We start from the raw sequence: 14,348 nt of genomic DNA, 5'->3' as shown, positions 1-14,348 counted from the left end.
CTGCTGCGTCTACTCAGAGCGTGCCAACCATCTACTGTAGGTAATACAGTGATTATGGATAAGTACCTCATACAACCCAATTTCAAAAAATCCAAGCTATTCCTTTAATATGTGCTGCACCCACAGGCCTCTCCACATTGTTTGCTCGTTTCTTGAAAATGTTGCTCGTTGTTTGTTACAGTGACTGTAACCCATCCTCCCCATCTGACCTCCCTGTCCCTTCAACTGAGCGGACAGTCCCCGTCCAAAACAGGAAACCTGGTTGTACCAAAGAGGTCCCGCAGCTGTCCTGAAGAATCCCCCTCACTCACAGGAAGCAGCTGTAACACTGTCACACCTCGGCTCGTCTTGTCCCTCTGTCAGCTTGCTTTAATTCCCTGCTTCTAATATCCTCCTGTCCTGTCCGCCGCCTCGGGCAAAGTCTATTGATGTGTCCCGTTGTTATTAAAGCCCCTCCCACTCCCCGCCACCTTGTGTCACACCTGTTTTACTGCATTACAGCGCAGTAACCTTTTAACAGCGATGGGTGGACAGCTGATTGATCGATTATGGCTCCTGAACTGAGACGGGCTCTTGCTTTATTCATCTTCCTCTCTATAATAATGTAACTGAATATGATGGTGTTCAAATTGTGCATCAGATTGCATAAATGTTTTTGTTATCTTTGCTCTAAAAGGAATCAAGTACACACATATTGTGCTCTGAAATGCACAATTGATCAGCATAATTCTGCTCATGCCGAATGTTTCCAGCTGCATTTAAATCATCAAGTGCAAATCTAATTGCTCTTGAAAGCCTGAGCAGCATCATGGCTTTTAAGTAACAGTGATGTTGTGTTTGTGTTGCGCATGATGTTGCAGTGACTCCTCCAGACTTGATGGATCAGGGAGCTACGATGTGGCATCCCACTCTCAGGAAGTCCTCGTGCTCCTCTTGTTCTCAGGGGAGCTTCTCTGATGGGGCGACACCCAAGGGGTGCAACCACGAGAGGTGAGAGATGAACGCACTATGAGTTAGACTGAGTCGTGTTAGCTCGTGACAGGGAAACTGCCGGAGGCTGCAGAGATGCTGACATCCCTCAGTGCCAACCAGAAATCCTCAACCATGTGGGCAACACTGGGAGTGGAGCAAAGATAGAAGAGCCTAGTAATTACCCAGAAGACAATTATGTGACATTTACCTCGCTGTCGTGAAAATGTGTCAGGAAAATGAGGTGATAAGCGAAGCTGATAAAATGGTTGGAGGCTGTGAGAAAAAGCAGGCCGCTGGGCCAATTTGTTCTATATGGCAGCACAATAGGTTATAATTTGAATGATAAAGGTTAGCTGCAACACTGTAATAAACTCCTGTCTAGATTCAGTATGTCCTACATTAAGGACAATATGAGTAACTTCTCATGCACTGGATGATTAGTTTAATGATAGTCTTTTAAGAAAAGAGAACAGAATAGTTGCATAAAGTGTTTCCTCTGTGTTGTATCTTCCTGCAGGGCTCCCCTGAAGCTGCTGTGCGACAACATGAAGTATCAGATTATCTCCCGGGCATTTTATGGCTGTATGTGATTTCTTATCGTCTACACTGACAAGCCTTAAAGGGATAGCTGGGATTATTTGAGGTGGGGTTGTATGGTGGTATTTATCCATAGTCAGTGCATTACCTGCAGCACAGCCCCCAGTTTGAAAATGCAACAGGAGTACCTGTGTAGCAAAATGCATTTTAGACGCCTAAGAAAACATTATCAGTTTAAGTGTATGTTATTATATTTTGTCAAGCAAAAAAGGAAAGAAAGGGCACAAAAATGCAGACAAACCAAGCAGGGAGGAAGTTCAGTGTATTTAATACCAAACAAAAATATTCTGCACTTATGAGAACGAAGGGAGTCCAAACAAAAAGCAGAAAAAACTCAAGGGGTCCAAAATAAAACAAGGTAAAAGTCCAAGAAGTCCACAAAAACAACACAGGGAAGACACAGTAGAGCGCTTGGATGCTTCATACGAAGAACAAAGACAGTTGACAGCTTGGAGGAGGGGACGGACTAAATACAGAGGGAGGCTGATCAGGGACAGATGAAAACAATGATCAGAAGGGCAGCACAACAGAAAAAGACAGGAAGTGAAGCAACAGCGATGACTACAAAATAAAACGGGAAATAACTAACAAACCCCAAACCATGACAGTATGCTATATGTACAGTATTTTCATCCTTTTACCAATCTGCTGTTAAATAAACCAAACATTTGTATCTCTTGTTAAACCAGACTTCACTGGCAAAAACAGTAATTTTACCTTACAAAACAGGTGCAGATGTTGCCTGCACCTGCTGCCTCGATGTGAGTTTGTTCATGTTACTGTGTGACTTCGGTGAATCCAAAGTAACACTTTAAAACACATAAGTCACAAAATAACACAAATAAACTGACCAAAGGAGGCAGCGGTAGACAAACAACTAATATTAGTGATTTTGCTAATGGAGTTTGGTTTCTTTGGAGAGAGCGATATTTGGCTTAAATAACTGTGGTTTCCCATCACAAAAGGCTGTCTGAGCTGTGAAAATATACTAAATATTGTGTACACTTAAACTGCTGCTGTAGGTAATACACTGACTATGGTTAAATCTCATACACTCCACTTCAGAAATCTTAAATATCAGTATCTAGTGGTAGCACATAATATCCTTTAATATCCTCCATTAAGCAGATGTATTAAGTAATCAACTGTGTTGTCATCCAGGGTTGGCATACTGCCGTCACCTGTCCACTGTGCGTACACACCTCTCTGCTCTCGTCAATCACACCATTGTGGCGCCCGACGTGCCGCGTGATGCTTACAAAGGGCTGACCGCAGACGTGTGGCAGAGGTTCCTCCAGGACCGTACAGTAAGCATCGCCGGTGTCACAGCACCGCAACACAAACTTAACGAAGCTGCGGACAGCGTGCCGTCCAGACACACACGAGTGTCCACTCCCAGGCTCTCTCTTTTCACTTTGTCACTCTTCTGTCTCATCCATATTCATCCTCTGCTAATCATGCGGCTTAGTCTCACGACGGTGTGCATGAAGCATGACTAATGGAGCTGTCAGTCTCAAAGTCCACGTCTACAGTTTATCTGGATGTTACTTACATTTCCATGAGAAGAACATAAAAAAAAACTTTTCCATGTTTTATAAGGAAAAATCTTTCTTAAAACTGGTTTGTTTTGTGAATTATAGCAATGTGATATATAATTAATATTGGGGTACTAGTCTTGCAGAGTTAAACCTCTCTCTAGAGAGAAGATCTTGCTCCACACATTGATATTCTGCTGTATGGAAAAACATGCCCTGCTGGAGCTAAGCCCTGAATGCAGCAACAGTACTGCGGCAAAATAAAGTTGAGGGGGAACTTGTGGTGGAACATTTGCACATCAAGAGGCAGGCTCTGCAATTAAAATGACTATATCACTGCAAAAGGAAATGTAATAGGTGTTTTGGTATGTTTACATTGGTACCATTAGTTTCCCTGGAGCTAATTTGCTGTTTCCAGCATGTAGCTCGCAGCTCAGAGGTTGTTCTTCACGGGGACTTTGAAAACAGAGATAGCAGACGCTGTGATAGCGCTTTAAACAAGTGACCAATTGCAGTGTGATACTTCCAGTGTGCATCCAATGACTCAGACTACAGAGGTAGCTACTCAGAAAACACTCAGATAGATTAGATGGATTAAAAAGAAAAAGGAAAAGTTTTCTGTGATTTTTAATATGGCAATAAATATTGTGTCATGGACTTTTTATTGTGGTATCATCGTATCTTGAGTTTTTGGTTTGAGTTTTGTTAAAATTCTAGTAATTTGACAAAAATAGCTCGCTTACTTGCTTTTTTCAGCTTTCAGCTCATCTTATCTCTGACCTAGGGACTTACTTCTTACTTTTTTATTTTACTTTTGAACTTCCTTATAAACCCCATACAAATCAAGCATATATGAATGGACACAAATCAACCCTCTAAACACTTGATAAAGATAAAACTAGACTTATGGTTGAGTAACAGCTGCAGACAGATGTTTTTATTCTGGCCTTATGTCTGGAGGTAATAAGTAATAATGAGCATGTAGATACTGTATAATAACAGTCGGGAGATGCACCAGTGCCTGCCAGTTTTCCAGCTGCTACCAGCTGTTAAATGAAGATTCAGCTGAAGAAATGTCTTGTGTCCTCAGACTTACGAGGAGAAGGAGCTGCTTCGCCTGGTCTACTTCGGCGGCGTGGAGGCCTCGCTGCGTAAAGAGGTGTGGCCTTTCCTGTTGGGTCATTATCAGTTTGGAATGTCAGAAGCTGAGAGGAAGGAGGTTTGTCATTTCCACAATCATGGCTTCGCTCCCAATTCAAGTACCTGAACCACTGACCCTTGATCCCCCCCCCCACCAGGTGGATGAACAGGTCCGAGTGTGCTACCAGCAGACCATGCGGGAGTGGCTCGGCTGTGAGGAGATTGTCCGTCAGCGGGAGAAGGAGCAGCATGCTGCGGCGTTAGCAAAGTGCTCTTCTGGAGCGAGCATGGACAGTTCAAGTCAGAAGATGGTGCACCATGACTCCACCGTCAGCAATGAGGTGAAGCAGTTTATTCACAATGTAGCCTGAGCAGCTGTTTACTTCCAACTGTTGTTGGAGCACAGAGCAAAAAGTGTCAGGAGAGGAAAGAAGGAAGATTGAATTTTACAAAATGAGGTCAGTTTACTACATCTCAGCTTGTGTAACCTCTGTAGCTCTGAAAGGATCTTTCTATTTTAGAAAAACATCTGCATTATAAAATATAGATTTTAAAGACATGGGAATTCACTATGATTTGACAGTCAGAAGAAAAGCTATTGGGTGCAATGGGAAATATAGAATCCAGAATCTTGAGGGCTTGATCCATTCTTTGATTTTTAACTTTCTGTCTCCTGCAACTTTACAAAGTGAACAACTAAGTCACTGGAGAATCTCTTTGATGTGAGCACAGCACATGAGCCAATGTACAATAAGAGTGTATATTAATAAAACATAGTTTTATGTAATAATGTCTTGTCCTGAATACCTTTATTTTCTAGTCCCAGTCCTCCCAGAGCTCAGAAAGACAGAGTCTGGCTCGCCTGCAGAGTGACTCCAGCAGCAGCACACAGGTAACAAAACACACTATAATACTGCCTGCATATGGTCTTTTAAAAATGGTCTTTCAAATAAAGTAAAGACCACTTCTTCTCTTTAAAATGTTAACTGAACTTTATTGACACATTTCTCACTACATGGCATTCGAGTAATGCATGTGATCTCATCTTCTTGAACCAATATTCCTCATCCCTGCATTTTTTCTCCTGCTAGTTCTTCACATCCTCCCATCCCTTCCCCTGGAGTAGCCTGCTTCCCTTTGGCTTGTTCTTTCAGGTGTTTGAGTCCGTAGAGGAGGTGGACCAGATCGAGATGGAGCCCAAGAGCGAAGAGGTTGCCAAACAGGTGGCAAAGATGCCGAATGGGGCCCTGCAGAACGGGACAAGCTCTCCTGACTCTGGACATCCCTCCTCCCGCAACTTCTCCGTCACCTCTGGCTTGTCGGACGGCTCACTCAGCACAGAGGACAGCAGCGCCGCACCCGATACGACCCCGAGATCCGCAGCTATCCCTCAGGCACCACAGAGCCCCGTCAAAGTGAAGGACAAAGAGGATGAAGAGGGGAAAGCATCTGATGTGACCAAATCTGCAGAAAGTGCCAAGACTGAGGTGAAGGATGACAACATGGTCCAGCCATCAGAAGAAGGGCTAGTACAGGAAATTGTTGAGGAGTCTGGAGCAATTAAAACAGAAGGGCTCGAGTGTGAAGATAAAGATCTGGCAGACATTAAAGGAATTAAATCTTTTGAGTCGGGGGAAACAGAAAAAGAAATATCCCATGTGAATACTGTGATTGTATCAGCAGCTGCCACAGAATCCGAGGGAGGACTTGTTGAGCAAAATGTTGAAAAAGAAGTGAGTCCTGAGGAAACATCAAAACTCAAGGAAACTGCAGAAACAAATGTGGAAAAGACGAAGGAAATGAACGAATCACAGACGAGTAAACTACAAGAGGTTTCATTGGCAGAAAGGAAGGAAAATATATCTGCAGATCCCGTGGCTCCTGAAGTTGAAAAGAACCTCATTTTCTCAGCAGACGCCGGGGTGTCGAGAGCGAGAGAGGGCTTCTTTACGTCTCAGAAAGACGAGGCTCAGGTCACGACCGAATCTGATGAGTCTCCTTCAGCCATAGAGATGGAGGAGATCCCCAAAGCCAAAGTTTCCATGGTGCCTTGGAGCAGGAAGGGACGCTGTGAGGCGTCGTCCTTCTCTGACGACTCAGCCCCGCACGTGGAGCCCAGTCCAGAGGGCACCGAGTCCATCCTGTCTGAGGAGCCGGAGATGGAGAGTCTTTACCCGAACTTTGACTCTCTGGCCGCGTCTGAAAACACCAAGAATGAAGCGACCTCTCAAGAATCCGCTGGGAGCAGCTTCTCTGTACGCGCACGTGTTTTTTAAGAGTTCAAATTCATTTATCCTCAGGCAAATGAACCCTATGATGAGCTTGTTTAATTTATTCATTTATTTATTGTTTTGTTTGTTTCAGCAAGAGCTTTTGGACTTGTACACGTTAAATCTGCACCGCATTGAAAAGGACGTCCAGCGCTGTGACAGAAACTATTGGTACTTCACTCCTGCCAATCTGGAGAAACTGCGCAACATCATGTGCAGGTAACACACTTTATATATGAACACAAATTGGAGTAAATGCTCCATTAATTAAATTTTAAAGGATAAGACCTGCAAAATTCATCTGGCGATTTTTCTTACAGTCGACTAATGCCATGAAAAGATCAAAACCAACAGTGAAGTGAGCCTATTGTGTGTGTATTATTCATCAGTGCTTCAGTCCTCCATTGTTGTCCAAAAACAGTTAATCAATGAGCCACACTGTTGCACTGAGTCATGTTGCGTCATTACAGAGCACAAAGGCTCTGCAGTCCATCCTACGAACACCTTCCTGCTGTTAATACTCACAAGAGCAGCAAATGTGTCGACCCCCCGAAATGCATATATTGAATAAACAGGTGCTCTTTTGGGAAATTACGTAGTTTTTTGTAAAGTACAGATGAAATAGCATTACAGGAGTTTCTTGCTCCTGCATTGTGATGTATTTCTGAGTGGAAAAGGATAATTAGGGGGCGTATAAAGTTATAATTTGATTTGAACTTTGAAAAGTGGGCATGTTGAAATCTTACATACCATGCTGTTGCTGGCCGGCTAACTAGTGAATCTTCGCTCTGTGCTGCTAAAAGTTAAAGATCTTGACTTTAAATCTAAAATTATATATGTAGTTCTTCAGTATAGGAACAAATGGGTTTGGGGATGAGTGCCGCAGGTCGGGCAGGAAAATCAGAAAGTAATGGGAGGCAGATTAACACATTGTTGGTGTTGGTCTTTTTCAGAGGATTTGTTGACAGGAAGAAAAATATAAATGTAGTGCCAGGCTTATCCTTTGACAGTAATAGATTTTTCCCTGAATGTTAGCAGAAGTGTGATTATATTAAACAAAGGCGACTTCATTTTTCTCCCTAATGCACCTTCACACAAGCACAGCATAAGGGCCATTCTTGGACAAAAAGGTTTTATATTTGCACCTTTGAGAAGCTTAATCATGTCAATGCGACTCATAATAATAGATTTTTGCAGCTCAAAAGTAGCTGCCTTGATAAAAGGTGAATATTATTGGGAAAAAAAGATGGTCAGTGTTGGAGAAAAACAGTGGAAATACCTCTAAATCTGTCCAGCAGAGTAAGACTTAAGTTCACGTCTCTGGGTTGTATATTTTCAGTTATATCTGGAGGCACCTCGACATCGGCTACGTGCAGGGCATGTGTGATCTGCTGGCTCCACTTCTAGTCATTCTGGACGACGGTGAGTCAACGCTCTGAATCACTTCTTATTTTCCCTCTTCCCTGACATTTGGTGTATTTTTTACAGCTATTGATGGAACAACAGAGAACAGTTTGCCCACTCACTTTCTCACTCCGGCTTCCTCTCCGTGTTTCCTCCTTTCAGAGGCCATGGCCTTCAGCTGCTTCACCGAGCTCATGAAGAGAATGAATCAAAACTTTCCACACGGAGGAGCTATGGACACTCACTTCGCCAACATGCGCTCTCTAATCCAGGTGATGCAGCACCAGAAAAGCCCGCACACATACTATGGCGGTCACGTACCACTAAATCCATTCATTACCCACAAATGCCCCACTTTTTCACACTTTTCATCCTCATTATTTCTCTTCCTGAATCTCCTCTGATCCCCTCTGTGTATAGATCCTGGATTCTGAGCTGTTCGAGCTAATGCACCAGAACGGAGACTACACCCACTTCTACTTCTGCTACCGCTGGTTTCTCCTCGACTTTAAGCGAGGTAAAGTGACAGCACGGTGCGAAAGAATTTGTGCCAATTAGAGAAGTATTTGATTCAGTCCTCTTTAAGCCGTGTTTGTGGATAAAATGCCAGAAAACCACTTGGCAGCTTACTAACAAGACATGCAGTTATTTAAGCCAGGAAAGGATTTAGAAGTCGGATATATTTTTGGAAAACCCTTCCTGGGAGTTGCTCATGAAATAATTGGCTGCATAGATGTGTTTGATAATTAATTATTCTTTATACTGAAGATCCAACCATGGGACTACTTGTTTTCTGTAAACTCTCTCACCAATCTCATTATATCCTCTCCCTCATCCCAGCAAACACCTGCTTCCACTCTTACCTCTACACTGATAAATCCACTTCCTACATATTTGCGTCCCATCCAGGTCCTCAAACACTGACCTGGTTCAAGTCCTGTTCATTTATGTGCTTTTTCTTCCAGAGCTCGTGTATGATGACGTGTTTGCAGTCTGGGAAACCATCTGGGCGGCCAAGTACGTCTCCTCTAGTCACTTTGTCCTCTTCATTGCCCTGGCGTTGGTGGAGATCTACAGGGACATCATCCTGGAGAACAACATGGACTTCACAGACATCATTAAGTTCTTCAATGGTAAAACATGCGGTTTTACAGCTGATGTTGTTCACATACACATCTGCTCCTTCTCTCTGAGGGCTCTCAAGGAGCTTTGTCAAGTATGAGTAAATAACAGAAATTGTCATTAAGGTCATCTCAACTTAACAAAACTATGACGTTACAACCGAAGTGCAAACTAGAAGCAGGGCACTTGAAAGATGTGTGAATTTTCACAGCATGAGGATTCTGACAAAGACATACATCAGACCGACAATGCATCATCAAGCGCCAGTCAGCAAGGCCCTGCATCATTTTTGGAGAAAGATGATGCTTTCACATAATGACAGAACACAGAAAAAAATGTCAAAAGGCTGCTGTGTGGCAGGCTATAAAACAAATAAACATATGTTCTCTGGTTCCCCAGCCATCCTGTAAAGGAGAGGGATCCCAAAAGGAGAACAGTAAGAATGTACAATAATTCTTTATTTTGTTAGGGTTAGGGTTGGACCGGGTGTTACAATCCCTGACGGTCAGCACTATACTTATGTGGGTGGAGTTTTTTTTTGTTTGTTTGGTTGTTTGTATGTTTTTTGGGAGGTGATCACCATATGAAGCCACCAGTACGACATGTCATCAGTTGTGGACTGAGACATCATTGGGTGTTTGGGCCTTTTATCACAAGACACTCTCAGTTGAGGCAGGCCCAACCCAGGTCGATCAAGTCTAGGTGTGTGTCTCATGGCCGGGCTCCCTTTTCTGCAGTTGTAGTCACGTCATACAGTATGTCTCTGATGGTGGAGCTCAGCAAATTGCACAAATAACAATTTTATTTGAACATCGCCACTGATTACAGCACTGATTACTATTGCAAATGCAACAACTAATGCAGCACAATTTACAATTAAAACAATAGTATAAAACAGCATCACTTTATCAGGAGGAAGAGTCTCGTCCAGGCATCTTCTGTCTTCTGTCTAAATTATGCTGAATGCAAACTATATGAAAACCAAACCAAAAAATTCACACTGAAATTTGACAGATAGAAGATACATGACTGTTCGCTGTCAGTGTGGCACATAGCTAAATGATGCTGGTGACAGTTAAGTGATGGAAAGCTAACATTAGCTTGAGTAAGAAGCTGCTCGAGTGATAACGTTACAGTACAACAGCGTCAGATTGTCGTCTCTGACTAAATCTCTAGCTCAGATCAAGAACTGAAATATATGCAGCAGTTGTTTGAAATAGCACAGGTTTTGACCTTTTGACACACGTGCACTGGTAAGAAGAACTCGACTTCCGTGTTTCTTTGTCTTTCAGAAATGGCCGAGCACCACAACATCAAGCAGATTTTGACCCTGGCCAGAGATCTGGTGTGCAAGGTGCAGATGCTGATCGAGAACAAGTGACGGAGCTGTTTGTCTTCTTTTCCTTCCAAGTAAAGTGTGAATGGCTGTAGCAGCACAAGAGTCAACACACACACACACACACACACACACACACACACACACACACACACACACACACACACACACACACACACACACACACACACAAACACACACACACACACTCACTACACAAAGCCTTTACAATCACTGTTTGCTGCTATGAGCCCTATTGACTGTGTCCATGATGTTGTTTGTGTTGTCAGCAGGTGTATGAGAATATTATGCTTCATATTTGTCAGTATGTTCACGTGAAAACAAATGTATCTGAAAAACTATTTATTTAATTTCTGAATATTTTTGCCAGAAATCCCTTAAGTTTTGATCTTAATCCGAGTGCACTTAGTATTTTGAGATAAGGATGGTTTTAGTTGCACATTTCAAACCAAAAAGCAGAGCTGAACTCAACCAGAGACTATATTTATGAGAAAGATACATTGTGATAATAGTTTATAATAATTATTTTAATAAATAGTCAGAGTCTACAAGATTAACTTTACTTTAAATATATGAGAAAGTCTTCTCCCTGATCCTGTCCCTTAATGAAGGAAAGAATGTCTGCAGACTTTTCATTTTCTTTAAAGATAACACCCAAAATCAGATTAATTTTGACTGACTCGGAACACTGGGTTCTTGTCCAAAATGTAACTCAAACTTAAGTTATGTTTAAGACACAACATTAGGAATAATTTAGCTTTTAGCACCATGTCAGTGATTTAGCAACCTACAGTGTTTTTAATGTCCTTGAACTGCCTTGTCTGCCAAATATTATGTCTTGATTTGTTATGTGTGAAATGTACTGTACTGAGAGCAAACTGTGTTTATCTTACTGTGTGAGGATTAGATTATGTTAACTCCTGTAAAATCATAACCTAATATTTAAGTGACTTAATGGATGTTTGGGCGGAGATTTATATAAAGCAACAAGCCTGATTTGATAGTTCTCTTGAGTTATTTTTCAGTGAACCACTGTATATTTTGTAAATTGTGCAGTTTTCTCACCTTGATTTTTTTTTTCTGTCTTGTATTGTCTAACGCTTGTTTGTTGAATTAAAAGTTAATTTCAGCTTGAATATGATTGAATATTATGGGAGATCAGATGAGACCGTGATAATATTTAGCACAGGTTTTGTGATTCCACATGTTTTTTAAAGATTCTTCAGCGTGAGAGAGACTTTAACACAGAGATTAAATGTATGACGAAGTTTCAAAATGAACTGCAAATGATTTGGTGTTATGAGGGAAACTGTTGTGATGTTTTGGCAGATTTAGGACTTGTGAGGACATAATATATGTATAATTTTAACCCCTTAAAAGAGTAGTTCAGATCATTTGAAGGGGGGCTGTATGAGGCACTTATCCCTGGTCATTGTATGACCTGGAATAGATGGCGGTTCCCCAGTTTGGAGAAGCAGAGAGGAGTGCCAACATGGAAGCTAAGCAATTAACTGCTGTGGGAGCAACTGATAAAAGGCCCGTCAAAAAAATCTTTATCATTTTAAGTGTATGATATATGCAGAACATTGTCACAGCTTTATCTTGCAGTCAGACAGCCTTTTCCAACTGAAAACTGCAGTTACATGAGCCAAATATCGCTCTTTCTCTCGCTCAACCATACTCCACTGGCAGAATCCATGATTTTAATTTACAGAACACCAGAGCTGCTGGTCAACCCAACCTTCAACTGGTTAGTTAGTTTGTGTTGGTGTGTGACTTCAGTGAATCCAAACTAACCACTGAAGTCACACAATAAAACAAACTAACTGCAAGAGGGAGAAGTCGACCAGCAAATCCTGTGTTCTGCAAGATAAAATTACTGATTTTGCAAGTGGAGTTTGGTTGAGCGCGAGACAGAGCAATATTCGGCTATTGAACATTGATTTCCCATCAGAAAAGTCTGTTTGACGGCAAGGTGAAGCAGTGAAGATATTGCAGGATTTTTTTAGGTGGGCCATTTTTTAATTGGCTAAAATATGACGTTGCTGACCCTGCTCCCATGCCAATACTCCTCTCTTCTCCACACTAGTGGCATGTGGAGAAGACCACTATTTTCTGATATACTGACTATCAATACTTCATATAACCTTCCTTCAAATAATCCGACCTACACCTTTAAATTAGAACTAATGTTGGTCATTCATCGCCTAAAATTCAGTTGGTCTTCAAGTGTTGCTTCATGATTGTGGTTAAAATGAATTGCTTTTAATGTTGGTGTTTCTTTGTGAATGCTAACTGCTGTCAGAAAACCTATTTTAATTTATTGTAACGTTTATTTGCCAAAATATTTATTATTTATTTATTTATTCATTCGTTATTTTCTCATGCAGATGCTGCTCTGTTTGTAAAGCTGATATTTTTATTTTGTGGCCAGTTCTAAATGTGTATTGTAAAACAATCAAATTCTATACTAAGAGTTCATATAGTAAATGGTATATGTTCTTATAATAAAAAATAAAAATGGAATCATCATTATTTTTCCAAAACATGTTGTGATGTGCATTTTACTCAGTTCAGTCAAACTGGGGTGAGAGAGTCAGACATATATCATAATAGTAGAAAGAAAGCAGATAAAAATAAAAGATCAGTGCAGGCATTGCAATGAAATGGTCCCTAGAAGATTGATCATACTTTGAGTTTTCCTCTGGCGCCACCACGAGGTTGATATGTTTGGTTCTTTGTAAAATTCTTTATGACTGACTTTGCCAAGTCTGTGTGACAAAACCAGCCAAACAGACAATCAAAACCAGCCCAAAACCAGCCCAGCGGCAAATAAAACCAGCACAAAAACCAGCCCAATACCAGAACTCAAAATATGCCCATACAAAACCATATACACCAAATACAAAATAACTCCATAAAAGTCAAGTGTCAAGTCGCAAAACAGTTCTTTCACCTAGGTCCAAAAAGCACCCTTGTGTAATTACATACAGTAGATTATCATAAATAAAATATAGCAGAGAACACAAATTAATCTGTTGCTTTTTCTTTTCAGTTTCTCTCCTATGTCTCCCGCTTCTCTTCCTCTCTGCGTGCCTGGTGGGGCTGAACAATTAATCAAAATTTTATCTAAATCGTAATATGGCCTACTGCAATTTTCAAATCGCAGGAGTCACAATATTTGTTAAAGGTGAAATGTGGGCAAAAATACCTCATTAAAATAAATACTGTCATGGAAAGCATTGCAAAAAATGGGTTTTATCATATCAAATATATAAATGAGTAGATGTAGAATAATTATAGTACTTTATTGTCTAGCTACATTATTATTATTCTCCAGTCTATGCTTCAATGGGTATCATGAAGAACTGTCAGTTAAATTCTTCCTCAGTCCTGTCAGAGGCGTTATTCGAACCGGCGCCCCGGTATGTGTGCCTTCCTCCGCCTGAAATGCTCAAAAATTACTTATTAATCTTTGACAAAAATACTACAGCATTTACAGACTTGATACGTATTTGTGATCAGCCGAAGTCAGTTTTGAAAGAAAGTGGGCTTGACTCTATAATATTTTGAGAGTGGTAGACAACTTCACACAGAGGACATGTACTAGACTAGCGAGCCTGGCTGTATGCTGAACAAAACACTAGACGCCCGAACAGGGACTTGAACCCTGGACCCTCAGATTAAAAGTCTGATGCTCTACCGACTGAGCTATCCGGGCGCTCTGAAATCAGAGGAAGCCATCGTCATATTTAAACGATATTACATAATCTGAGCACGTGTGTTTTTTTCAGATGATTATGATGATTTTGTGCTTCATGTAGTCGACTGTTTTAAAGTAATTAGTACAACAACCATCATGTCTTGCAACAGTACGACTGCACCAGCATTAGACGCAGGGAACGCTGGTTTTCACAGTGCTAGCAGTGTCTTTCAAAGATGTGATACTTA

The 14,348-nt window shown here is 41.3% G+C and overlaps 1 protein-coding gene and 1 non-coding gene across 4 annotated transcripts in view; one reads left to right on the top strand and one right to left on the bottom strand.

Moving 5' to 3' along the window:
* Positions 1-11,677, top strand: part of sgsm1a (small G protein signaling modulator 1a) — a 35,302-nt gene extending 23,625 nt beyond the window's left edge. Inside the window, exons 13-26 of one of the 3 annotated variants that reach the window (XM_084727957.1) lie at positions 182-322; positions 861-990; positions 1,490-1,554; positions 2,731-2,876; positions 4,195-4,323; positions 4,403-4,585; positions 5,065-5,136; positions 5,336-6,499; positions 6,609-6,733; positions 7,854-7,936; positions 8,081-8,190; positions 8,339-8,435; positions 8,884-9,051; positions 10,333-11,677. In XM_084727957.1, the coding sequence (XP_084584083.1) occupies positions 182-322; positions 861-990; positions 1,490-1,554; positions 2,731-2,876; positions 4,195-4,323; positions 4,403-4,585; positions 5,065-5,136; positions 5,336-6,499; positions 6,609-6,733; positions 7,854-7,936; positions 8,081-8,190; positions 8,339-8,435; positions 8,884-9,051; positions 10,333-10,421 (2,702 nt within the window). In that variant the 3' untranslated portion in view covers positions 10,422-11,677. The remainder of the gene's footprint in view (positions 1-181; positions 323-860; positions 991-1,489; positions 1,555-2,730; positions 2,877-4,194; positions 4,324-4,402; positions 4,586-5,064; positions 5,137-5,335; positions 6,500-6,608; positions 6,734-7,853; positions 7,937-8,080; positions 8,191-8,338; positions 8,436-8,883; positions 9,052-10,332) is intronic. The other 2 variants (XM_084727956.1, XM_084727955.1) reach the window with 2 other exon arrangements.
* Positions 11,678-14,045: 2,368 nt separating this feature from the next.
* Positions 14,046-14,118, bottom strand: trnak-uuu (transfer RNA lysine (anticodon UUU)). Its single transcript has one exon. It is a non-coding gene; the product is annotated as a tRNA-Lys (tRNA).
* Between the last annotated feature and the right edge of the window lie 230 nt (positions 14,119-14,348).

This window comes from Lutjanus erythropterus, chromosome 10 (genome assembly GCF_056507025.1).
Source record: "Lutjanus erythropterus isolate fLutEry1 chromosome 10, fLutEry1.hap2, whole genome shotgun sequence".
Lineage (NCBI taxonomy): Eukaryota > Metazoa > Chordata > Actinopteri > Lutjaniformes > Lutjanidae > Lutjanus > Lutjanus erythropterus.
This window is presented reverse-complemented; position numbering and strand designations above follow the sequence as displayed.